This window comes from Lucilia cuprina, chromosome 6, assembly GCF_022045245.1.
Source record: "Lucilia cuprina isolate Lc7/37 chromosome 6, ASM2204524v1, whole genome shotgun sequence".
Classification (NCBI taxonomy): Eukaryota; Metazoa; Arthropoda; class Insecta; order Diptera; family Calliphoridae; genus Lucilia; species Lucilia cuprina.
This window is the reverse complement of record NC_060954.1, coordinates 38,366,207-38,392,660: the sequence shown is the minus strand read 5'-3', so window position 1 is coordinate 38,392,660 and position 26,454 is coordinate 38,366,207. Positions and strand designations below refer to the sequence as shown.

Below are 26,454 nucleotides of genomic sequence, written 5' to 3'. Positions count from 1 at the left end.
AAATTAAAATTAACAAACAAAAACAAATTAAATTAAAAACTCAACATATCAGCAAAAACGATATGATTTTATAATAAGTTAGTAAGAATTAAGTAGAAATCTTAGATTAAGTGATGATTTTATATAAATTATGTAATAATTTACAACTCAAGGCAAACTTTGGTTAACAAAAAAAACTAACTTAAGGAATTTGGTCAAAAAGCTGCTTAAACAAAAATAAACAAACAAAATGAAGAGGTATTTGTTAGTCTAATGAATGTAATTTATATTAGTTAACTTTCTTTCTGTAGTTTCATCTCTTTGGAACGTTTCAATAAATAATACGAGACATTTTCATAAACTAAAAATGTAATCATAGTGGCGGGCACTACTCTGATCAGACTGGCCTTTAAACCTTTATAAAAACCCAAAGGACCTTCATAGCTGTAATGAGACAATAAGAAAAGTGATATTTGTACATTAGCAAAGTTTGAACAAAATGCTTACCTTTTTGTTTATTTAGTTTTTTTACACACTCTACATACGGTAATGAAATTTGATTTAAATGTGATAACGATTTTTTTTTTGTTTTTTTTTTCTTTACTTTTAATTAAAGTTTTTTTTGATGTTTTGTTTTTAAAAGTTATGTTTTAGTTGTGGGGTTACTTTTAAGAAAACCACAAAGATGTACAAAAAGAGAAATTAGTTAAAATTCATTTAGCAAAAAGAGAAAAAAGTAAAAATTATATAAAAACAACAATCGAACAGAAAAGGCACATATGTTTTGTTTTTTGTCATATACAAACCCCAAACTTAAATTAATAATATTTTAAGGTTAGTAGAATAAAAAGAAAACAAATTATAATTATTTTTTTAACACTTACTTTAAACAAAAGCTTTAAAAAGCAACAGAAATAAGTTTTTCTTTTTTTTAAATTTATGTTTTAAAAAAACCCCTTCAAATTATTCAAAAAATAAAAAAAAAACTAATAATATGTAAATAATATTTTAAAATATATGTAATGTTTTTTTAACATACATACATACAAAGTGTTGGTATGTATACTTGTGTCTTAATATACAACAAATAACTAGTACAACATGTTTTTTTTTATTATTTTTGTTTGTTTGTTTGCTTGTTTTCTTAATAAGTTGTTACTAATATTTCTTGTTTGCTATTTAGTTGCTAATTATTTTTGTTTAACAATAATTCTTTACTTATATAATCTTTTTGCCAAAGAAAGTTTAATTAATCTTTTGTTTTTGTTAAGTTTTCTTTTCTTTAGAACAATTTCTTTTAAATTTTACTTATATTTATATGATATTTTATGAAAAAAGCCTTAAATGCTTAAGACAGTTTTAAAGGTTTTTTTATAAGTATATTTTTTTTTGCTTAAAATCTAAGAAAACTGCTGGTAGTTAAAAGTTTATTTAAATAAATTAATTTTCTTAATTGTTTTTCTCTAAACTATAACTTAATTTGTAGTTTAAACAAGAAACAAAAAAAGAATTTTATTCTTTTAAAGGTCCAAGTTTTGAAAAAAAAAATTATAATAATAATAAATTTTATAAAAACTTTAACAAGTTTTATCGCCTTATTCATAAACAAAATTATCTATTAAAAACGATTTATAAATCAAAATTCGTATTTAAAATAAAATAAAATGTTGTTTATAAATAAAACGATTAAAGCTTAATTGAGTTATTCATAATCATTTATCAAAGGTTTATAGAACGAATTTTGTATGAAAATTTGATTTAAAAATCTTTGCTAAAAGTTTATGAATAAGACCCTAAAATTGTTTTGAATTCTAAATGAATTGAAACTTAATAAATAATTTTTTGTTTTGTTAATTAAAAATATCTGAGTAAAAGTATTAAATTATGGAATTTGAAACAAATTTTTCGGAAAATTCCTTATTTTCTAATATTTTAACTCAAAATTATTTGAAATCTTTTTAACCAAATATATATTTATATAAACAATATTGAAATTAATTTACAACTTTATGTAACAATTTACAAAAATTTTTCAAAAAAAGAAATTAAAATAAAGTTACAATAAAACAATAATTTCTTTAAAGAAAAACTAACTAAACTTTACTTCAATTTCAATTAAATTTTGTTATTGTTTTTATTTAATAGAAAGAATTCTAATGTTTTTTTTTTTGAACTTTGACCTTAAGTTTGTATTTCGAAAAAATAGCTTTATAATCACATTTGCGATTTACAAATGTTAGACTATAGATTACAATTTCTTAGCCCAGAGTGAAAAGTATACTTTGTTAAAGGATTAACCTTGCGACGAATAAGTTGTTATTGTTGTAACACATTGGCTGTAACTGAATGTTCTTCCCTGGGGGAAAAAACATCCGGTTGATACAGCTGTTGCTGAGTTGACAATATTTGGCCGATTGAGAATCTGTTCGTTCCGCAGAGGAAATCCAATTGTCGTGGGAACTTTCGAATAAGTTAATAGTTATTTGCTTATCATTTCAGGTTTTCAAGATATCTTTCAGCATATTTAAAACAATGAGAACAAACAAAGAGAAGTTTTTATTTTGGCCCCTAATCTACATTTCAATTAGAATCGAAATGTTCTCCTTTTGGCAACTTTGGTATTCTGCATTTTGATCCGGCATTCCGCCATATAAACAAGAACTTACAAAAACGTTAGTATGATCGTAAAGCAGAATATACACATTCGCAAAAGCATTGAAACGAAATGGAATTGATTCTTCTTCTTTTATTTAAAATCCCAGTACTAAGATACTGTTTTCTAATGTAATTGACCGGTGCTCAATTCAAAACTGGTCTTATTTGCCAATAATATCAGGGTTTAGTTTGAAAAACCATCAATTTTCAACATAATTAAGACAGACGAAAGTCGTCGTTATTTAAAACCTCGAAAATAATGTATACTTTTCTAAAGGATTGACCGATACTGAAAACAAATCTGAAATCAGAATTACTTCATCACATCGCGTTCTTAAGATAACTTCGATTAAAGTTTGAAATACACAAAACCGTTTTTCGCCATCTTCAAGACGTTATACTAGAGCAAAGGCAACTTTATTTGGGAAAAAATCGTATGTCGTCTAAAGGTTGGCTTTAAAATAAAGCTTTAATCTCTCTTAGATCCCATTCCTGTTTGAAGAGATAGATATCTTAATCTAAAATTTAAACAACTACATCTTTTTCTACAATTCAACTTTTTCTTGCGTCAGACCTGGTTCACCAGGTCAGACATTTAAAATTGATATTAAAGCTAATGTATAGAACTTTCCGACTATATAAAAACATTACAAATAAAAGTCACTTGGCTTTGGTATTTCGTTTTCCGCAAATGTCGAAAAATAGAGATTTTTTAAACTTTACTTTAAGATATCTTTAAAACCTGAGATGATGTAGAAATTCTACGGTCAAATTAGGATTTAGCATAGCTCTATCCTTAAGAGATCTATTAATAGTAAACCTTGGTTTTTGACTTTTTTAAACGTTCGTCGACTATTTCGCAAATATTGGAATTTTAATACTTCAAAATTTTTCCTCATTTGAAAAGCAAAAAATCAATTCAAAATTGTATGCTTTACACTATGACTTTCGAAAAGGGTTTTCTCTCGAATCGGTTATCAGGTAATAAAGGTCACACCTCGCTTTAAATATGTAAAAAAAAAAACAGAAATTTGTCAAACTTTACTGTAAAATATCTTTAAAACCTGAAGTGATGTAGAAATTTTGAGATCAAATTAGGATTTAGAGAAGTATATCTAGTAAACTCTGGACATTGGAATTACAAAATAACGAAATTTCTACTGCTTTCAAAAACAATTCCTTTCGAAATTCTATGCTTTATACTAAGACTTTTGAAAAGGATTTTCTTTCGAATCGATATTCACAAAAACTCTCCCTGTGTTGTTTAATGAAAGCAAAAGTTAATTCAAAAACTAAAATATTTACAATTAATTGAGTTTAGACATTATTGTTTAATTTAAGTGAGAAATTGTTTAAATTCGCAACGACTTGAGCTGTGGAACGCTTTAAAACTTAGCCAAATAGAGTCAAAAATATAGTCAAACTAATCACTCTGTATTTCAACAATTTTCCAAAATTTAATTTTCCATAATTTAAACTTATACTTTTAGTAGACATTTTCAACTTAACTTAAGTAAATTTGTTAAGCAATTTGTAAGAAATATTTAAAACAAAATTTCTATCACAAGTGTATAATGTATTTAAAGATAAACTAAAACACAATTCCAAAGCCAAAAAATTATAGAAAAAAAAAGCAACTAAAATTTTGGAGGAATTTATGACAAGACTTAGTGGCTAAGAGAAATAAAATAATAAGAATTAAATTCAGGCGCTTAGCGTTCATGGAATTATTAAAAATTAAAATTAATGTAGAAAATAAAAAAAAACTTGAGATTGAGTAACTTAATTAAAAAAAAAAAAAACAAAAACTAAAATTACAAAAAAAAAATAATAATAATAACAGTAATACATAAATTGTTAGAGACAACTTAGTTATAGTAATTTAATAAAGTTTTAATAAAGCTTTAATAAATTATTATAAATAAGTTGTTTAAAAATTGTTAAAAACTCTTAAAAAAGAGCTTGTCATTTTTATGCTGAAGTTTTACAGATTTCGTTTACTAACTAGAAATCTTTTTTTTAAGGATTTTCTTCTTTTCTTTTCTTTCCTTTTTGTCTTATATTCTTAAGGTATTTTTGTTTTTCTTTCAATTTTTTTTTCTTTTTCTTAAATTTAAAACTTAATATTTAGACAAAAAAAAAAAACTAAACTTATGCTTTTTTTAATTTGTTAATTGTTTTGCATTGAAGATTCTTTACTTTTGTTGTTTGTTTTACTCTTGCATTATTCTTTAGTTGTAAATTTTATATTAATATATTTAGTTCTTTTTTTTCCAAAGAGTAATAGCAGTAGTTGTAGTAGAGAAAATTAAGTTCAAAAAAAATGTATATTTCTAGACTACGTTTGATTTTTCTAATTGGTCAACTTTTCCCATATTAACATGACCATACATATATTTGGTGTGACATGCACTAAATATGGTATGAGACCTTTATAAAAACCACCCATACGTTCGTACCTCCATGTTTGTTTAATACAATCCAAAGTTCCGCGATAATTATGATGATGATCTTGTAGACGTGCCCTTACAACTTGATATGGGTAAGTAGCGGCAGCTGCTATTAGTTTGGATATAGCTGCAAAAGCTAAATATTCCGATGTAGCCTGTAAAAATGAGAGAAATGTTTATAATTAGTATTTGTTTTAGTTGTAAAACTTAATTTCTAACAAAAAGTTTATAAAGAGGTTTTCCAAGAAAAAAAAGTATTTCAAATTGTATTTCAATTAAGCTTTTAAAGCAAACAACACACAGCTAATGCTAGTATTTTCCACTTCCCATGAAATATATTTTTTTTATCAAACTGTTGATAAACTTTTATTAAAACTGATTTGAATCATCAAAACAAAAAACTATCAAGTAATAACACAAAAAATAAACTGGAAAATTCTCACAACAACTGTAATCAATGGCACGTGTAATGTTTGTAAATTTAAAACAATTATTACCACATTTTCTTTACTGTGAATATGAATATCTGTATGTAATAACAATCAAATAGTCAACTATTGCCTCACAAATACAATTAGTTTTACGAGCACTACATACAAAAAAATTTAGTTGTTTTTATTAAAAGGAACACGAGGAAGGGAGACAAAATAAACTTATAATATAAAACAAAGTGGTCATTGCTACACAACGTGATTGAGATAATATATTTTAATAAATTAACCAGACAAAATATCAACAACAATGCAACATTAAACTTTTTGCAAATTGTCTAGAAATTTGATAAAAATTTATGTTTTATTCTAATTTAAAAATTTTGTTATGTTGTTTAATGTTTTAACAATTTGTTTACTTAAAGCATTAATAATTTATTTACTTTAGTTAGGCATCATTAGTATTTATTTATTTAATCCATATTTATCAGAAAAAATTTAAAACAACCTTTATTTTAAACATAAATGTGCCCTGATATTTGGAAAATCATGATTTAATCACCCCTATCGGCAATAGAAGTGAAAAGTTTGTTTCCTTGAAATTTTCATTTCCCTCGAAGGGAAAATTGCTATCGTGAACTTAATGTGAACAATTCATTGACAAGTTGATTTTGTATGGAACAGCTGTCCAATGGTTACAAAATTCCATCAACAAATTTCGCAACAGGTGAATTTTTGTTAAACACAAAAAAGTTAATAAACGAAAAAGGTGAACATTTTTCACGTGAAATGATGATTGGTGATAGGAATGATTGTCTACTACACATACAAGAATTCTATAAAAAAATAATTGAATTCTGAAACTATTTAAATAGAGTAAAGCATCTGTTGTCAGGCATATTGTAACTAATTAATGTCGAAGTGCTTTACATGAACATCAGCCATGATTGGCCTATTTCAACGCCCCAGTGTGCTTCTTACAAGCAGGTTACGATTTACGTAAATGGAATTTCCGGTTTAGTATACGTTTACTTTGCTCTAGTACTTGAGCTACTTAATCCCTGACAATTGCTTAACTCCGAGATGCAAACATATCACCACCGTTTACAACCTCGCAGATTCCCACGTTCTAAGGGCCCGACCTGATTCTCAATCGACCAAAGATTGTCAACTTAGCAACAGCTGCATCAACCGGAAGTTTGTTTCCCTGGGAGAAACATCCAGTTACAGCCAACCTGTTACAACAACCACGCAGATGTGTTGGCCTCTGTTGAGACGGCAACAGCACCTAGAGACATAACCGATAGACCAATATACGAATTCATCAAATAAGCCGAAGATTTTGTTCTTACACTACAATGTGGTAAATCTAGTATGAACAGAAGAAAGAAAAATTCAGTGGTATTACATATATAAGATACGTTTTATTCATCACCATTTAATCTTGCAAACTTCCCATTCATCCGACACACTCATAAAAGAACAACATACGACAGACTACAGATTCTAGGTATACTGGCGGAATGTACGAGAAATGCATTGACTAGAGGCACTGGTGGCACCTCTTTACCCCGGCATAGCAATACTTCAAGATATGAGGGTCTTTCTTTCAGCATGAAATCATGCCAGGAGGGAATTCTAACTAATGATTGCATTGTCTGAAAGATACTCAATAAAGCTGAAAGTGACAATTTTGTAGAGAATGCGACGGCTACGAATCTACAAAGACTATATTATTCTTCGGTAATGAAATCTTCACGCAACAATCATACAAAAAAATCTATACAAACTAGGTCTACGATCGTGATAACTCCCCTTGTAAAATTACAAATAGGGCCGATTGTCTTGTATACTATAAAATGTTAGATTGGTGTGAAGTTTTCGCCGAAGGGTCCAAGATGAATACAGATAGAAGTTGCTATTAGATCATTGATATTCGCGACTTGTTTGTAGATTGATAGCAATGACATTTAGGACATTAGTAGACTATGTTGGGAGCCTGAACATTAAGGTTGTGGACGAACTACCTAGATTAGGTTCGAATCTTGATATAGATAACAGGATGGATGAAAGGATATGAATGAATGAACACTGCACAATAAAATATTATTGTAATCAGCCAGCTGTCGCTATTCCAGAGAATCCGCACAAACAATCCTAGAATACTGAGGGCTACCAAGATAAATATATGACTGGTAGGTATTCAACAAGCTTTGTCTTTCTTTCAAACTGCTAGTACTGGCAGTTAGCTGAGGACCTTGTTTTCACTTTGCAATCTATGTGTAATTGCAGTAATTGTAAGATTTTAAAAGTGTTTAGTTTAAAATTCGTTGCATTTTAAATGTTTAAGGTCTAGTTTTTCTGATAAAGATAATCTATATTCTTTGCTTAAACTTAGTTTAATGTATGTTTTGTGTTTTTCAGTAATCATGTTATTATGTTTAACTGAATGTTAGTGACTAATTAAACCTAAATTTTAAGAGAGAAAACGCAATAAAAAAACAATAAAATAATAAAATAATGAATTCGGAAGGAAAAAACTTAATATTTTAAGTAAATAGTAATTTTTCGATTTGCTTTATCAATATTATTAATAATTTAAATGTTTATTGAAATTTTTCTAAAAAAAAGTTGGCAATACTAACAAAGTTGGTAAAATACATCAGTGAAAAACACAAGAATCGGTTAAAGTGAGCATAAATTTGTTCGGAGTTTAATCTAACAGCAAGTTAAGTCTAGCTTAACTAAGTAGTTAGAAACCCACCCTTACAAGCTAGAATATAAACTATTAATATACAGTTTTTTATCCATTTATAACTTAATTTTTGTAAAGTGTTTTTACAGCTATGAAACATGAAGTTAAAAACATTAAGGTCACTCATATTGCAGTTTATCACGCGATTTTTGTTTAGCATTTAATTACAACTGGGACTGCTGTCAGCAGAACATCGAGTAAAAGAAAAAGTATTGTTACTTTTTAACCTTGACTACCTTACCAGAGAGAGATCAGAAAAGTTAAAAGAAAACATATTATGGCCTTGGTATTGCAATTGACGTTTAACAAAGAATACAGAGCTCGAAGTTACATTCAAAGTACAATTCTAACTCTTAGAAGTATGAATGTATAGTCGGGCGTAGCCGACCATATGATACCCTACACCTGTCGGTTTGTTTGTTAAAAATGGGGGTTATTTATAGTATTTTTATTTTGGCAAAAAAATATTTTTTTTACAAGAGGGCTCAAAGGGGATTAGGGCAAAATATGGTCCTATCCTTAAAAATGTTGGTAGGGGGAGTTAAGTCTTCTTCAATAATATTTATGTAAAATTTAAAAGTGTTATTAGTGTTTGTAAGTGAATTTTGACCTTTAAGTCATTTTCTGAAGGGGAGTTTGTATGGGGGATAGTATCAAATGAAGCCCGATCATGACAAAAATCGGTAGTGTCATTTAAAGTTCTATAAAACTAAGTTTTGTCGACTTTTGTTAACATAATAGATCATTTAAATTAATTATAAGCCAAAAGGCCTTATTTGGGGGGTACGGTTGTATGGGGGCTAGTCAAAATAATGGACAGATTTTAACCATTTTCAATAGGCTTCGTCCTTGGGCCAAAAGAAGCATGTGTGCCAAATTTCATCTAATTATCTTCAAAATTGCGGCCTGTACCTTGCGCACAAGGTTTACATGGACAGCCAGCCAGACGGACGGACGGACGTAGCTTAATCGACTCAGAAAATGAATGGTATACTTTAAGGTGGGTATTGGACGAATACTTTTCTATGTTACAAACATCAGCACAAACCCAATATACCCTCTCCACTAAAGTGGTGTAGGGTATAAAAACTAATTAATAATTCAAACTTTAAAAAATGTTTTTAATAAATCTTTAAAAAAAAAAGTACTTTCAAATTATTTAATTTAGCGGTAATATAAACTTGAAACACACAAATATTTTTTTTTTTTTTTTTGGACTAAAGCCAAAAAAATGTATAAGAGTTAAGAAAGGAAATAAATTGTTGTGTTTATTATAGAATAAATGACGAAATTTATAATTTAATACAAAGCATTTCGAATGAATCTATAGTAAATAGAAAAAGTACAAGTCATGTGATAATTATTAAAAAAAAGAGGCCAAGAAAAGAGCAGACATTAATTGTGCTTATTTAGAAAATACTATAAAAGCATTCGAAATGAGGGAACAAATACAAAATATTTCGTCATCATAATAAAAAAAAAATGCAATTTTATTATAAACCACTGATGAGAAGAAAGAAGAAATCATTTATTAATCAAATGGAAAAATCCATAGAGATTTAAAAAAAATGTTTAATATAGAAAATGTTGAATATAAAAACACACAACATAATGCAAATAATAAAAGAAAAACCATGAAACTTTCCACAGTTTGTAGGCGAACACACAAGAAAATCATGTGATAATTGAAAGCAAAGAGCGCAAGAAATTAAATTGTTTAAAATGAAAAATAAAAATTGTGCAAAATTAAATGATTTTTTGCTTTAATATAGAATTTGCAAACAACAACTTTAAAGAAGATGCTTAGCAGCAGTTGAAATCCACTAAAACTCTTGGGCTTTAAACTTAATGATAATAATCTAAAGGAAATTTTAAACAATTTTTACTTATTAAACAAAAACTTACCAATTTCGTATCGATTGGTAATTTTCGATATTCATTATAGCAATTTTTCATTTCTTCATATGTCATAAATTGTATGGCACCATGAGAAACACCCAGCATGCCAGGAACGAAACCCTATAAATAAAGAAAGAAAAATATTTAAAAAATTTTATAAAAAAAACCTTAAAAATTCTAAAAAAATCATTTATTATTATATTCCTTACCTTATACAAGCCTCTAATGCCTTCTTCTTTGTATATCTGCGCCAGCGCATGTATCATACCACGATATTCAGAACCTTTACCCTCGGCTCCATATTGTAAACATAAACGAGTCTTTACCACCCAAATAGGATTTGTTAAAATTAAAGTTAAAGCTCCCGATTGAGCAGCAGCTATCATATGCATTGTGGGCCCTAAAGGTAAAGTAGCATTACCACCTTGAATGAAAGTCTTAATGGTATTGTAACTGTAATTAAAAGAAAAAAATAATATTTTTACAAACAATTTGTAAAGTCAATGTCTTTCATACTACTTACAACATAAAGTATAGACCCCAGGACGAGCCAGAGCCCCAGACATTAGGCGTTACACCCTTGTAAAGACCGCGAAAACCTTCTTGCCGAAAAATGGTGGCAAAAGCACTACCCAAACCACGATATTGTGGTACAGCTGCAGTACGTCCATCATTAACTGTAGAATAGAAATTTTGTGTGTTTTTTTATATTTAATAAACATTTTTTTATTGTTAATTTTATTGCTAAATAGAATTATTAATTTCATTGGAAGTAAATGTATATATAAATTTGTTTACTAAATGTGCTGGCACGTGTTGGCTATTAATTTAAGATCTAGTATTTAAAATACATGTATATGTATGTGTTTCTAAAATAAATAAACAAACAAATAAAACTGATAAAAAATTTTGATTTTATGATGTTTTCTTTACTTAATGTTGGTAACTTTGTTGTGAATTTAAATTTTATAAAAAGTTTTATAAATTTTTTTAAATTTCTAGCAAATTTTCAAGAAAAAGTACTTTTTAGGACGAAAACTACTGAATTATTTTACAAAGTCTTTTTTGTATTCATTGTTGTAACATTGTTGTGAATTTAAAATTTATAAAAAATTTTATAAATTTTTATAATTTTTTTAGCAAATTTTCAAGAAAAAGTACTTTTTCGGATTAAAACTACTGAAATATTTTACAAAGTCTTTTGTGTATTCTTTGAACTAACCTATTGACTAGTCTATAGATTTCTCTATTAACTAGTCTATTGACCAGTCTATTAGTAAGTAAGGGAGTAGTTTATTGACTAGTATAAGGACTACTTTTTAGATTAGCCCATTGAACATTCTATTGATTTGTCTGTGAACTAACTAACTATTGATTATTGATTAGTCTGTTCCCAAGTCTAGTGACTAGACTATTGGCTACTCTACTAACTAGTCATTTGACCAGTTTATTAACGTGTGTGTGAACTATACTGTTGACTTGTATGTGGATTATTAACTGACTAGGCTATGGAATTGCATATTGACAAGACTACTGTCAAGAATATTTATTAGGACATTGACTAATCCATTGATTAGTATATTTACTAGTATATTGACTAGTCTATAGATTATTCTATTAACTAAACTATTTAATAGTCTATTGACCTGCCTATTTGTGAGTGAAAGAGTAGTATATTGACTAGCAAAAGTACTACTTTATAGATCAGCATATTGATCATTCTATTGACTTCTCTTTGAACTATCTTATCGATCGAGTATTGATAAGTCTGTTCACTAGACTATTGGCTACTCTACCAACTAATCTTTTGTATGGTTTATTGATCGGAATTGTCTCGGAACAATATTTTTGACTTATTTTTTGACAATTTACTAGTCTCTTTACTATGGACTAGCTTATTGACAAGACTATTGATTAGAATATTTAGTAGTATATTGATTTGTCTATTAAATTGTATTTTGATTAGTATATTGACTTGTCTATTGAATAGCCTTTTAACTAATCTACAGACTATTATATTGTTTATTTATTGGTCTATTGACTGATCAGCCTTTAGGTTACTACATGATCTCAGTATTCACCGTAATTCTCTGATCAAATTCTTATACTACCGCTCCCTACTTAGTCAGACCATACAAGAAGGATCTGTCTATGGACCCAGCCTGCACATATGGACTATTATGGAAATAAACAGGCAGATGATCATGCCAGAAAGGTATCTACTCTTAAAATTCCAACGTCGTTTCCGTAGCAAGTCCGTAGGGATTTGTCAAGAGCAGTATCCTCAGATTCGATCTTCAGAAGGGCTCAAGCTTGTAGATGGGATATATCGAGGAACATCTGATGAGAGTAGAGATATATTGGTTCGTTAACCAACCAATATATCATGGAGATACTGGATGTCAACATTTTTGACATCGAAAAAAGTTTTTAATTTAAAAAGAATGTACATTTCTAAGGTTGAATTATAGATATTTATACAGAGGTAATTAGTATTCTGATATATGCTCAAAAATTCGATCTTAAAACAAACTTTGGAATCAAAAGTATAATCCAAAATTAAAAGCTTTCCTAATTTTAATTTTTGTAATAAAATTGTCATAAACAGTTCAAAGTTTTCTTTTAAGTTTGTCTGGAAATTGTCCCCGAAATTCAATATGTATATTTATAATTAATATAAATAAAAATAAAGCGGAAATAAATTTAATACATTTCCTTTTATTAAAACAAGTATTTGTAAAAATACAAAATAAAAAGTATTCAATAAAAATAAACAATATATAAAACTAGCAGTATCAACAAAAAGGTTAAATTCCTGACAAAACGTTAATGAAAAAATAAGCCTGAAACTTATCAGTGAAGGGTAATGTACATAATCAAATCTTGTAAATGAGTAGATAAAATCAAAAATAACTCTATATGAAATTTCAAGAATTACCAATGATCTCATTTGTTTTTCATATTGATTACGCTTCTATTTTTTTTCGCAAAAAAAAAACAATAACATTTAATTTTTTTAAAGAACTGGTTGTTAAATTATAATGAGTGGATTTTGTATTTATTTTGCCTTTTTGTCGAATATGCATAACTTATTCACGTGACTGTACAACATGTACGTAAGAAAAATTTTGTTATTATTATTTTTTGCATTTGTATGCTCAAAAACAAGTCAGTTTTATTTTATTGTTAATTGTTTATATTTTGCAAAACCCCAGTCAGTGTTTTTGTTTTGTGATTTATTTGTTTAAATTTGTTTGTGTTTTTAGTATAAATTTAACCAATTTATTGTTGCTAAGTGTGTTGAAAAATGAGAAATCAACACTCTATACCATTTGGAACTGAAAAAGTGAGTCATTTGAAGGAGAAATATACAAAAGTGCAGTAAATGAAAAATTTAGTTAGAAAACTTGATAATTCTTTGTTAAAATATTATCAAATAATGTTATCTATCATTCAATTAGCTATAAAATGTTTGAAAATTATTTGTTTTTAGGAATATTAAAGGGAAATAGATTCGGTAGTAGAGACAAATATTATACAATTTTTGTTGTAGTAATACATTTTGTGGGGAGCTAAAATGTTTATAGAAAATCTACACAGAACTATATACCTATCTATCTATCTATCTATCTATCTATCTATCTATCTATCTATCTATCTATCTATCTATCTACCTATCTACCTATCTATCTATATTTCTATCTATTTATCTGTCTATATATCTATCTATTTATCTATCTATCTATCTATCTATCTATCTATCTATCTATCTATCTATCTATCTATCTATCTATCTATCTATCTATCTATCTATATATCTTTCTATCTATCTATCTATCTATCTATCTATCTATCTATCTATCTATCTATCTATCTATCTATCTATCTATCTATCTACCTATCTATCTATTTATCTATATTTCTATCTATTTATCTATCTATTTATCTGTCTATATATATATATATCTATCTATCTATTTATCTATCTATCTGTATATCTATCTATCTATCTATCTATCTATCTATCTATCTATCTATCTATCTATCTATCTATCTATCTATCTCACATTCTATCTTCGATTTACATTCTATATTCGATCTACATTCCATGTTCGATCTACATTCCATCTTCGATATATATTCCATCTTCGATTAACATTCTATGTTCAATGACATCATAGATCGCATTTAGGTGTTCTTTTATCTGTTATAGCTAATCTTCGATCTACATTTCATCTTCGATCTACATACCGTTTTCGATCTACATTCCATCTTCGATCTACATTCCATCTTCGACCTACATTCCATCTTCAATCTACATTCCATCTTCAATCTACATTCCATCTTCAATCTACATTTCATCTTCGATCAACATTCTATGTTCGAAGTCATCATAGATCGCATTTAGGTGTTCTTTTATCAGTTATAGCTAATGGAAATTAGGAATCTGTTTAGAGCAAATTGGGCTTCATAATAATTAGTTCTGCAGAACATGTATACATCCTTTACCATCTTCTCATTTTCTTTTAATCGTCTTTTCCAAGGAACCTTATGAACCCAAATAAAGATTGTATTTGTCACAAACAGCTGCCTGTAAAAACCTCACCTAAGATTCATCATATGATAGATACCTTTTTAAAATCCTAAGCAAAAATTTTACCTGTTTAACAAACACATACAATTTTTGAGTAAATCATTCAAACACAATTCTACGGCTTTACCTTTGTCATTATCCTGACTCAGCTGCCTTCTTACTACAAATCTCTATACAATTAAAAATGGCTGTTTATCATATTATAACAACCTTAACCACTTTAGATGAAAAAACAAGATTTGCAAAGATTTCTTAAATAAAAAACATTAAAATTTAACAAAACAAAAAAAATACTTGTTTTCTTTAAAAAAAAACTTCAAGGTTTTTTAAAAGACACCAACAAAATTGCAAATGTTAAATTGACAATATTATATACCCCATAAAATCTTTATAGACGAAATAAAAAAAGACATCATGACGAGGTCAGACGAGCCCCCATTTTTGCTTCTCAACTCTACATCTATCAAAACAGTTTTTTTTAAACAACAAAAGAAATTTGCAAAAAATAAAATTTATATTTTATTTACTATTAACTAAAAAAATTGTTTTTGTTTTGTATAAAATTTTTAGTGATAAGGCAAAAAAAGTTGTTGCTATTTGTTAAAAATACTCAAAAAAATCATTTAAAACGCGTGATGTTTTTCTAAAATGAACGCCCGTGTGCTTATCAACAGTAAATATTTATGAATTTTTTTATTTTTCATATTAATTTTGTTTGTCTTGACTTTTAAAAATTTCTGCACTGAAAATAGAAAATTCTAATATTTTTTTGTGAGTTGGCGATATGATGGACTAGCCGATAAGCAAGTAAATTTTGAAACAAAGAAATTTGATATGTTTAGTGAAGCATATAGGAAATAAAAGCCAAATTAATTTAAAAAAATTACTTATATTTTCAGACAACATTAATTATAGATAGTGTTAATAATTAGAGATAACTTTTAATTTTAGATTAGAACGAAAGTGAAATTGATTATTTTAATTAGTTAGACAATGTATACATAATTTAAAAAATTGTTAAAAAGAATAGCTGTTATCTGTTTGTTTCGAAATATAGACCTTCTGGGCCGAAATAAAGTCGTACTACAACCCTATCCCAGCTTAATAATCCGAAACTTATTTAGTCGGAAGTCCCCTCTAAATTCCTTACGTTTTAAAATATTTGTATAATATTTTCAAAACAATTCTATTTTAATTTATTAATAAAGGCACGTGTAGTACTATAATAGTATAATTGTTTTATTTTTACATTTACAAAAATTCTTATCAGCTTTTAACAATTTACTAAAGTTCATCTTGTTTTATTCGAGATTACCCCCCAGTTAGTAAGCGCTCATAGGTCTATTTGTATGATTTTATAAACTTTTATTTAAAAATGTTTTTAATTTAAAATATTCCATACAAGTTGAGATAGGTTATCAATTACGTAGAGATGTGATTTAGTATCAAAATTTTAAAAATCACTTATAATTCGTTTGTAAATAAATGAAATATTTTAAAAGGAAAATGAATAATTATTTTTAAAATTAAATGATGAATTTGTTATATAATTTACTTAGAATCTTAAGAATTTCATAGTTTTTTTTGAAGTTTTTATATAATATGCAATTCAGACTAAATTCAGGTGAGGTCTTGTCACATAGACCTAATGGAAACGCTAGTATTTCAGAAAAAATATCTAGTCTATAGGGAAACTTCGGTTTTATTATATCGGAAAATTTAAGATCTTTATCCAAGCTGTCTTTCCGTGTATTCGGAAGTTTCTAAACTGTAAGAGTGTATCCTTATCTAGGTTAGATAGGCAGGTCGTCCTCGCGATGTCATCACTGTTGACACACTTGGGTCTAGTATTCTGATCCCTTTCTTTATCTAAGAATTAGATAATAAAATTAATTTTAGGATTCAGAATAACTGTGACATATTCATGGACGAAATATCGATCATATTTAAAGCAGAATATTGGCTTTGATATTACAAAATATCGAATAGAGATAATTAATTGTACTACTCTTAAAGGTATATACACTACATCAAGATTAGTCCGAGAAATATGATGGAGAAGGATACAATAGGTATCTATTTAGCTGCCGAAATGGCAAAAACTAGAGCCCCAATGCCTGATATAGACATAGACAAAATTTTCGATGAACTTTCTCAGACAAGAGATACGAATCAACCGGGTTATGACAGCAAGACAATCAGACAAACAATTTTGTTTAAAGGTGCCGAATCTTGCGTATAGAGATCGACATATATGTTGGATCAGTTGTATAGTAATTCGTATACATACAGCTGTTTACTTCAATATTTTTAGAGGTCGCCCTAACGCGGAATACAAAAGTTGCTCTTGCACATCTTAGATCAAAGAGGATCAAAACGCTCTATGACTGCAGGTACCATATAGAACTCGCCATCCCCAATATATATGCCCGGGTACAGGATCCTCATGATACCCACAATCTGTTGCCACAACAACACGGAATCATATCGTTATGGCTTAGCTACAAAACGACTTTAGTAATACTCGGCCAAAGAATGCCAACCCACCAAAATAGAACTATCGATCTGGAATTTTTTGTAACAGTGTGTTTCTAGACAAGAAATACATTTCTATGAGACTGTTTTGTGTATCAGAAGATTGCAATGTGGGACAAAAAAGAACAGATATCAACAGCTGTATCAACCGAAAGTTTTTTCCCCAGGAAAGAACTATCGGCCACAGTCGAGCTGTTACAACAACAACAACAGATATCCATTTATAGGTTAATCTCTGAAGGATTTCGAAATTTTTTGAAACATTACTGGAATTGTTAAATAAATTGCAAAATATCAAAGATCTTATGGAAAAGACTTCATACGGATGCAAATAAAATTCTAATTGGGCAAATAGATATAAGACTAAAGACTGTAAGAGGGGTAAATAACAGGACATCATTCTACTAGAGCTTTTTTCCCGGACTTCTGCGACAGTCCTAGAGTACAAGACGAAATGAGGGATATTGCAGTTTTCCTTGCACTCTACTTAGTTATATCAAGGGAATCGGATTTTTGGCCTATTGGAAACTATAGTGAGAATTCTAAGTTGCTCCATATGATACATAAGGCTTTCCCACCTAAACTAACTTTCAAAGGAAAATTTTTTGAACTATTGCTTGATACATTGTTTCATTATTAATCACCATAAAATATTTGAGAACTTATCAATTTTAATTAAAATATCATCAAAATATTATAAAGGAAATTCTATGTTAAAACCTTTAGTAGCAACATGTTAACAACCTCCCGTCTATAGTTCAAAAGAAAAATACTAATAAAAAATAATTAATAAAATTCTGCTGAAATAAATCTAAATATACCACAAAACAATAAATTTTATATACATAGTATGAGTTACTAAGCCAATTAAATATACATATTTAGACATTTTTATATAAATATAACAAATACGTCAAGTTAATCAAACACCCCCATATAAATGATGCCTTTGCTACTTATAAAGTATGGAATTTTCCCACTTATCTTTAACAGACGGCATTATTACAAAAAAAAAAGCAAGAGAGAGAAAACGAACAGAAGTCCGACAAAAGATAGACAATAAAATGTTATTAAATATTAAACAACCCAAAATAAATGAATTTTTATGAAAATACAATGAATTGATTAAAAATGCAACCAGTTTTTAGTTAGATAAAGATTTAATACAAATAAAACATTAATTAATAAAGTATATACATACATGTATATACTAGTAGTTTATTTTATTGAAAAAACAGCTTGGTTTAAAAATGTGTAACACGATTACAGCACGTGATAAAAAGCTGATTTTTTTATTTTGGAATATGAAAATAAGCTGACATGGTTGTGGAATTATAACAAACGAACTAAATAACCAAAAGTTGTTTTAAATCGGTTTCTTTTCAACAATGACTTATAATAAAATTAATTTCATTTACGATTTTCTGCTGTTTCTATTGTTATAATAGTTAGTTATAAATGTATTACTAAAATACACATGTAGTATTTCTTTTATAGAAAATGTTACACACATTTTTTTGTTGCTGTTTAGTAAATTAGATAAGGAAAATATATATTAGGAACAACTTATAGATGGCCTTTAATAAAACAAGTTTATAAAGTCTAGTCTATAGATTTAAATGCCATTTAATACAAATGTAGAAACTAATACACGATAAGAAAATCTCAAATTTAACAAAATTATGTTAATAATTTGTCTTTTTAGTTGTAATTAGTAATTTAAATTTAATTTGTATTTTAATGTTAAATTTGCATACAATTAGTTCAATTCAATTAAAGATATGTTAATATGTTATTCTTCTTTATATCATTTTGAATTCTAATCAAAAAGAAAAAACCTTTTAAAACCTTTTTCATTTGGTCATCCTAAGGACCATACTAAACAAAAAAGTTCTCTATATATTGTAAGGTGTTAGAAGCCGTTCTAAAATAAGTTTTAAATCAATTTTCTTCCCCCTTAAGTAACGATTGATGGTCAAGCTTCTGTTAGAGCATTAGATTTTCACACGGTACACTTGCACCTAGTTGGAGATTGTAGAAATGCCCTTAGGGACATTATGAGACTCTTTGTCATGAGATTGTGTTGGGTGCCAGGACACTGTAATGTTTCTTTGTAATGAGGTTGCGGACGAACTAGCTAGATTAGATTCGAATCTTGATATAGATGACAGGGAAAGGATGGTAAAACCACCCATTTGTCACCATTATAGGTTGATATTCGAAGGAATACACGACATCATTAACCAATCCTGGATTAGTAGATTGGATTGCAAAATATCTAAGGCCCTGTGGCCAAAACATGATATGGGTGCTACCAAAATACTTGTAGGACTGGACAGACGCAGTCTAAGGGGTCTGATAGGGATTCTAACTGGACACTGCTCAGTTAGAACCTTTGTCAGTAAGTGGGACGGATTATTGCAGGTTATGCGAAGATGAGGAGGAAGTAGAAACGATCGAGCATAGGATCAGAACCTCAAGCTTAAATGGCTAGGGAATAGGTTCGATGGCGAACTGTGGGAAATTGTGGGACTTAACCCTCGCAGTCTACTAGGTTTTGTCAAGGGAATTAGCAAGTTCTTTGACTGGGCATTATAGGGGAATATGCATTTCCTTTTTTATATATAACTAATTACAGTAGTAGATTTAACGAACCCATATGTTGTCAGGCCTGTTCGTAAAATTGAAAAGTTCGTTATATGCAGTACTAAGTAAAACGTGGGTTTTTGGTAGGAAAATAATTAAAAATAGGTACATAAAATATTTTTAAATGTATTTTATAAAAATTTATTCTTTTTTTTTATAAAAATAGTACAAAACACAAAATTACGAATCTTATATACCCACTTTCAAACCATATTTGTGTCGAATTTAATCGCTGTATTTTTAATTCTGTCATGAGCTTTAAAGTTATTTCTCGAAGTTCATCGCTATACTCGTATTTTTAAGCGAGTAATGAGCGTTGAAGTAATTTTTTTAAGGGGGCCTGATATGGAGGGTAAGGTCAATTATGGACCGATTCCCATAAAATTTGTTAGAGATATCGGTTAGTACTCGGCGTACTCGTATTGTTAAGCGAGTATTGAGCGTTAAAGTCATTATCTGAAGGACGGACATAGCTACATCGAACTAAAATTTAATAAGAACACAGAATGAGTTACAGTTTTGGGTATAAAAGCACCGCTTGCTACAACTTAGGTTATTTGTTATTTTTAATAAATGTCATTTTATCTTAATTTAAATAATAATATTTTTATTAGTTCGTTAAACAGATTACAAAAAACAAGTTTTGTTCGTTATTTAAAGTAGTCAATAGGAAAAATTAGCTAGTTCGTTAAATGCGATGTTCGTAGAATTGAATGGTCGTTAAATCGGAAAACTACTGTATGTATTTATTTTCATTCTTGTGTTGTGATAGTGTTTTAGCTTCTCTGTTTTGGAATCTTCACTTTTTTGAAGGGAATCACATTGGACCTTATAGTCTCCGAGTGGACATACACCATTTCTACGGTGTATAACCCTTCTTAATAATACAATAACAAAAATCTAATTTAAAGTAAATATTATCTATGTCTTTCCGCTTAACGAATTTTATTATCATTATTATATTTTCATTATAAAAACAAATTGTTGTTTTAGCAAAACAATTTAACACTTTGTCTGCAGAAAGCTGTTTGCAAAAATTTTAAATTTCATTCAAAAACACAAGTTCTATATATTTCTATAAACTAAATAACAACCTTATATTGGTTATTTTGTTTACTTAGCAATTATTACGGATGTTATTATTGTTCTTATTATGTTTACGTATTTATAACTGTTGTTGTTATGGAAAATTATTTAACAACAGATTTGCGTAAACAAAGTTTAATAATAATATAACATGTAAATATTTATTATTTGTGTAAATTTTATGTGTTATTTTTAAATTAAAAGGATTAGTTATTTTTATTTTGTTTACAAGAAAATTAGAAAAATAAGTAATAAATATTGATGTTAAGAAATTCATAGATAACTTTTCGTTATAATATACAGTCAAACTCGCTTATAACGAATTAGGTTATAACAAACTTTTGGGTTATTGTGAACCATCTTTTATATGTCTTTTATAACGAACTGGGTTATTACGAACCTTGCGATAAAACGAACTACTTTTTCAGTCCCTCAAGTACAAAACTAAAACAAGTTAGAAATTATAGTCGGGCGAGGCCAACCATATAATACCCTACACCTGTTACAAAAAGTAAAATGTGATTAAGTTTTTATAATAAAACATTTAAGTTGAATTGTACCTTGCATCAGACATACCTTAGCCATTTATTGGTGAATAAAACTGTGGACATTTAAGACAAATTATGAAGGAGGCTTTTATTAGAGGCTAGGATCAAATGAGGCCCTATAATTATAGTGTTCATGGGGGTCATCAAGGCTAGTATAGAACTTGGTTTTGCACCTTTTTTCGACATAGGAGTATATTAATATTGAACACAATTATTAGCTTAAAAGTCCTATTCGCTGGGTCCAGTTGTATGAGCGCTAGGTGAAATAATGCACCCATGTTAACCATTTTCTATAGACTTGGTCTACGGTACCATAGAAGATCATGTGCCAAATTTCATTTAATTATCTCCAAAATTGCGACCTATAGTTTGATAACTAGGTTTACAGGCCCTATTCGGGGGTTCACCATTTTTAATATGCTTCCTCCCTGGGACAATCTTTTCTTGTCCATGTACCAAATTTAATTGAATTATCTTCAAAATTGCAACCTGTAGTTTGATTACAAGGTTTACATGCACGGAAAGACGGACGGACATACCTAAATGGACTCAGAAAATGATTCTGAGCCGAAAATCTATATTTGAAAAGATAGAAAAGTTGTAATTTTATGAATTGTAAGAAGTTGGAAAACTTTTTGTTTCAACAAAGTCGACTTTTTAAAGATGTACGAATATTTTGTTTAAAAATCGTGGGTAGTTTAGTTTAGTTTAGTTTAAAAGGTTGTATATCAATGTATACATCCACTCGGAGACCCAATGGTCCATTGTGAATCCCTTTAATAAAGAACAAGGAGAAAACAGAAGAAAACAGAAGAAAGGAGAGATGAGAAGAGTGAGATTTTCCCTCCAAAAAGAGAACAGAAAAAAGAAGTGGTCATGGAAGGGAAATCCTTAATTGTCTATTAACTGAAAATCCAAAAAGTTCCCCTAATGAAGCCCATAATGTCGCCTAGGTTACACCCTGCTACATCTCCTAGTTCATCGTGGAATCCTTTACCTAGCCATTTCAGTCTCAGACTCTGTAATCTGGGACAGTGGCATAAAATATGCTCTACTGTCTCCAGTTCTTCTTGTCCTCCTCACACAACCTGCAAAAATCCTGTGTGTTACCGACCCCATTACCCCTAAAGGCTCCAATTGAGCAGTGTCCGGTTATTACCCCTACTAAAATCCTTGTACTCTTCCTGTCCAATCCTAATAGCATTCTGGTTGCTTTTGGATTTAACTTCGGCCATAGTGTCCTAGAAACCCTACAATCCAGTCTACTGTACCAGGATTGGTTGGTGGTTTTTCTGAAATATTCGGAAATTAGCCTATAGTAATGACAAATGGGGGGTTTTACCGAACTGACCCTTCTATCGAGCTCCAGATCCGAGCCCTGTCGGGCCAATTCATCTGCAATCTCATTACCCTGTATGTCACAGTGTCCCGGCACCCAACACAGCCTGAGTGTGTATAACCTGACTAACCCTTCCAGGTCTCTTTTGCAGCTGTTTACCAAGCTAGAATGTAACGTTTTACACTGCAAAGCTTTAAGAGCTGCCTGACTATCAACATAGATCGTCACTTCCGACCCCCTGGTAATGTGTGTCTTAATAATATCCACGGATTTCCATATAGCCAGGATTTCCGCTTGAAAAACGCTACATTCGTCCGGAAGTCTGTAGGACACTCTTATATTGTTGTCTACCAAATAAACCCCGGCACCTGTGCCAGAGTCCATCTTGGATCCGTCAGTGAAAACTGCACACCCCTCAAACAGTACTTCGGATCCTTCCCACTCATCCCTACTAGGAATCACTATTGAGGGTGTTACTCCGAAGTCCAGGGTCGTAACCAAATGATCAGAAATACCCTCCGTACTTCCCTCAATTCCTGTTAGACCTACCTCGTACAGTATTCTAGTGTGGCCTACCCGCTTTGGTCTTACTAGAGCTGATTCAAACAGTCTGAATAAGTTCCTAGCCGCTACACTCTCAACATATTTCTCAATTGGGAGCAGATTTAGAATAATATCCAATGCTGCTTGCGGTGTACTGCCCCTGGCACCTGTTATGCCGATAGAAGCACACCTTTGAGTCTTACTGAGTATTAATCTATAGCTGCATTTCCTCATTCCTACCCACCACACAGTACAACCATAGGTAATGATGGGCCTTACTACCGACGTGTAAATCCAATTTACCATGTCTGGTCGCAAACCCCAATTCTTACCAATAGAGTTTCTGCACGTGTAATAGGCATTGAGCCCCTTTTTAAGCCGTTCCTGTATATTCTTCTTCCAAGACAATTTTTGGTCGAGGAAGGTCCCTAGATACTTGGCTCCTTCCGATAATTTCAGTTCAACGCCGTCTAATCTCGGCAAGCTAAAACTCTCAACTTTATATTTCCTAGTGAAAAGTACTAGCTCCGTCTTAGATGGATTCACACCCAACCCATTCCTGTTTGCCCAGGTTGATAGATCACTTAGTGCTGACTGCATGACCTCACTGATTGTCGGGAGAAATTTACCTTTGACCAGTAGCACCACGTCATCCGCATAAGCGACTATCTTCCTACCTTTAGATTCAAAGATCCTTAGGATAGAGTTGACCGCCAGTAAAAATCGTGGGTAAATCGAATATCTTTAAGGAAAAAGAGCATTTTATAAATTTAAATCGAAAAATATGTCGAATGAAGTAAAAAAGTCGAAAATCTAAAAATGAAATTAAAAAATTCGTTGTAAAAATGTTTGAAAATTGTACAGTTTCTATTACAAGTTAATAAGATCTTACGATGCTGTCTGAGAAATATTTTGTTTTAATGTTTAGGTAAGAAAGGCATTTACTCAATCAACAAAGAGTGGGTCACATGGGTCTACCTAGTTGTGGTCCTATTATGTTACCCTAGTGGCCGTAGGAGTAAATTCTATTATTACTCTCTACTCTAGATTTAAACCAGCCGGTTTAGTTAAGGACGTTCCCAGGACAATTGGATCTTCGCTCCGGAACGACCCGAGTCATACTCAGCTTTAGATTGTCAACCCAGTGATCGCTGTATCAACCGAAAGTTTTTTCACCAGGAAAGATCTATCGTCCACAGTCGAACTGTTACAACAACAACAACAAAGTTAAGGAATTATTTAGGATATCTATATTAAGGACAATATAGAGACAGAAACATTATTTTCTTCTTTCTTTGAATGATGGGCAATATCAGAGAAGGTGTGGTATTGTTTACTCTTCCTTCCTATTATAACAACTACTACAGTTGTCGTTATACCAGCTTTCTTATCTGTTATCTGGGAAAGCTTTATAGTAAGCTTGACCTGGGAGCATCGCATAGAGGCCCAATTGACCTCACAGAAAATGTCTAACAACGGTGTCAACTTGCAAAAGATGTCATGCAACATTGTAAGAAATGTTTTTTCTATGAACGTTTCATCACAAAAGTTAAAGCGATTGTGAGATATTTTCAATTAGTTAAACTAATCCAAGCAGCTTTATTAAGCTTCTACCCTCCCAATCGTAAAATATATATTTTTTAAAATATTATATTATAATACCAACTTACCAGCAAAACGAATTTTTATCAAATCCAATGGATGCAAAATCAAAGTCGATGTTACGCCACCCGAAATGCCAGCAACTAAATGCTCATATTTAACATGTGAAAATACTTTGAATTTTCCATTGGAAACACTTGCAGGGGATTTAGTCGAATTCATGGTGGACATTGTTTGTTTTTTTGTATGTATATATATATATAAATCTAACTTATTGAACAAAAAAATATGTGTATATTTATTTTAGCAGGAACTTTAAAAGTTTTTCTTTTTATATGTTTTCTCTTTACACTCTCATGCGTTTAAATAATCTTTTAAAAAAGGATAATTTTTGTATCACTGTTATTTAAAAAAAATGTTTCAAGTTTTGTTTTTGTTTTTAGTTACTCTCACTCGTTAGTAAATTTAACTATTCCACAATTATTTTAGATTTATTTTATTTGAATGCAATATGAAATTGTGCTAAAGTTTGTTTGTGTTTTGTGTTCACAGTTGCTTTCTTTGTTCTGCAGCTTGTTTCTTTTTTTTTTGTGGAATTGCTTTGGGGATTTAATTGGGGATGATTTTTCTAAACTTATTATATATCTTTGGTTTTTATAGTCTAAAATATTGTTAGTATTTAAGCTATAAATCAAAGATTATCTTTAGTTTTCTTTAATAAATCTAAATTAAATTCAAGACTGTTGTTAGCAGAAGAAGCCTTTTTAGAAAAATCAATAGTCCTTGTCGAAATGCTTCTTTTTGTGTCTTGCTTTTTTAGTGTGTTTTTATTAAAGCACATCTTCCTCTGGGAATTTGTAGTTTTAAAATGTTTCTTTTTTTCTTTCCTGCTCTCCGTTTAATAGTGTGACTACTGTAGCGTAGTTTATGTTTCACGTAAAGTCTGGTCTTTTAGGCAAAAATGATGAAATTCCAGCAGACGTTTGTATCACGTTTTCGTTTCAAATTGTCGTTTATTTCTCTAGCTTGTTCCAGTATTTCATTACTTTGTTTGAGTTTTTTGTTTTTTATTTCTTTGTCTTGTCTAAAGACTTCCTCTTGTTGTTTTGCTTTTAATGTTGGTTTTTTAGCATCTTTTTATCTTTATTCAGCTTATGTAATTTGCAAAAAAATGGTTTTCATTTGCTGTTAAAACTTCCTTAAATATGTTTAAAAATTTCACTGGTTGCTTTATTATTCGTTTAACTAATTTCACTTTTATAATATTGTTGAATTTTCTTTTCGCAAACAATACTTTTAAAATAATTCTTGTTATGCGAAAATTTTCTATACACCTTTTTTTCTTTATTCGTTTTCTGTGAGAACACGTCTAAACACGCTGAACTGTCAAAT

At 29.5% G+C, this 26,454-nt stretch overlaps 1 protein-coding gene across 1 annotated transcript; it reads right to left on the bottom strand.

The window, feature by feature from the left end:
* LOC111677214 (mitochondrial folate transporter/carrier) lies at nt 1-26,454 on the bottom strand. The gene is made up of 6 exons (XM_023438303.2): nt 25,131-26,454; nt 10,693-10,846; nt 10,379-10,622; nt 10,176-10,289; nt 5,094-5,239; nt 1-423 (listed from the first exon to the last, which is right to left on the bottom strand). The coding sequence occupies exons 1-6, from the start codon at nt 25,291-25,293 to the stop codon at nt 273-275; spliced, it is 972 nt and encodes a 323-aa protein (XP_023294071.2). The 5' UTR covers nt 25,294-26,454; the 3' UTR covers nt 1-272.

Coding starts and splice junctions, on each gene's coding strand:
- LOC111677214 (XM_023438303.2), bottom strand. CDS start 25,293: ATGTCCACCATGAATTCGACTAAATCCCCTGCAAGTGTTTCCAATGGA. Junction 10,623..10,692: donor TGGGGTCTATACTTTATGTT/GTAAGTAGTATG, acceptor TTTTAATTACAG/TTACAATACCATTAAGACTT. Junction 10,290..10,378: donor GCATTAGAGGCTTGTATAAG/GTAAGGAATATA, acceptor CTTTATTTATAG/GGTTTCGTTCCTGGCATGCT.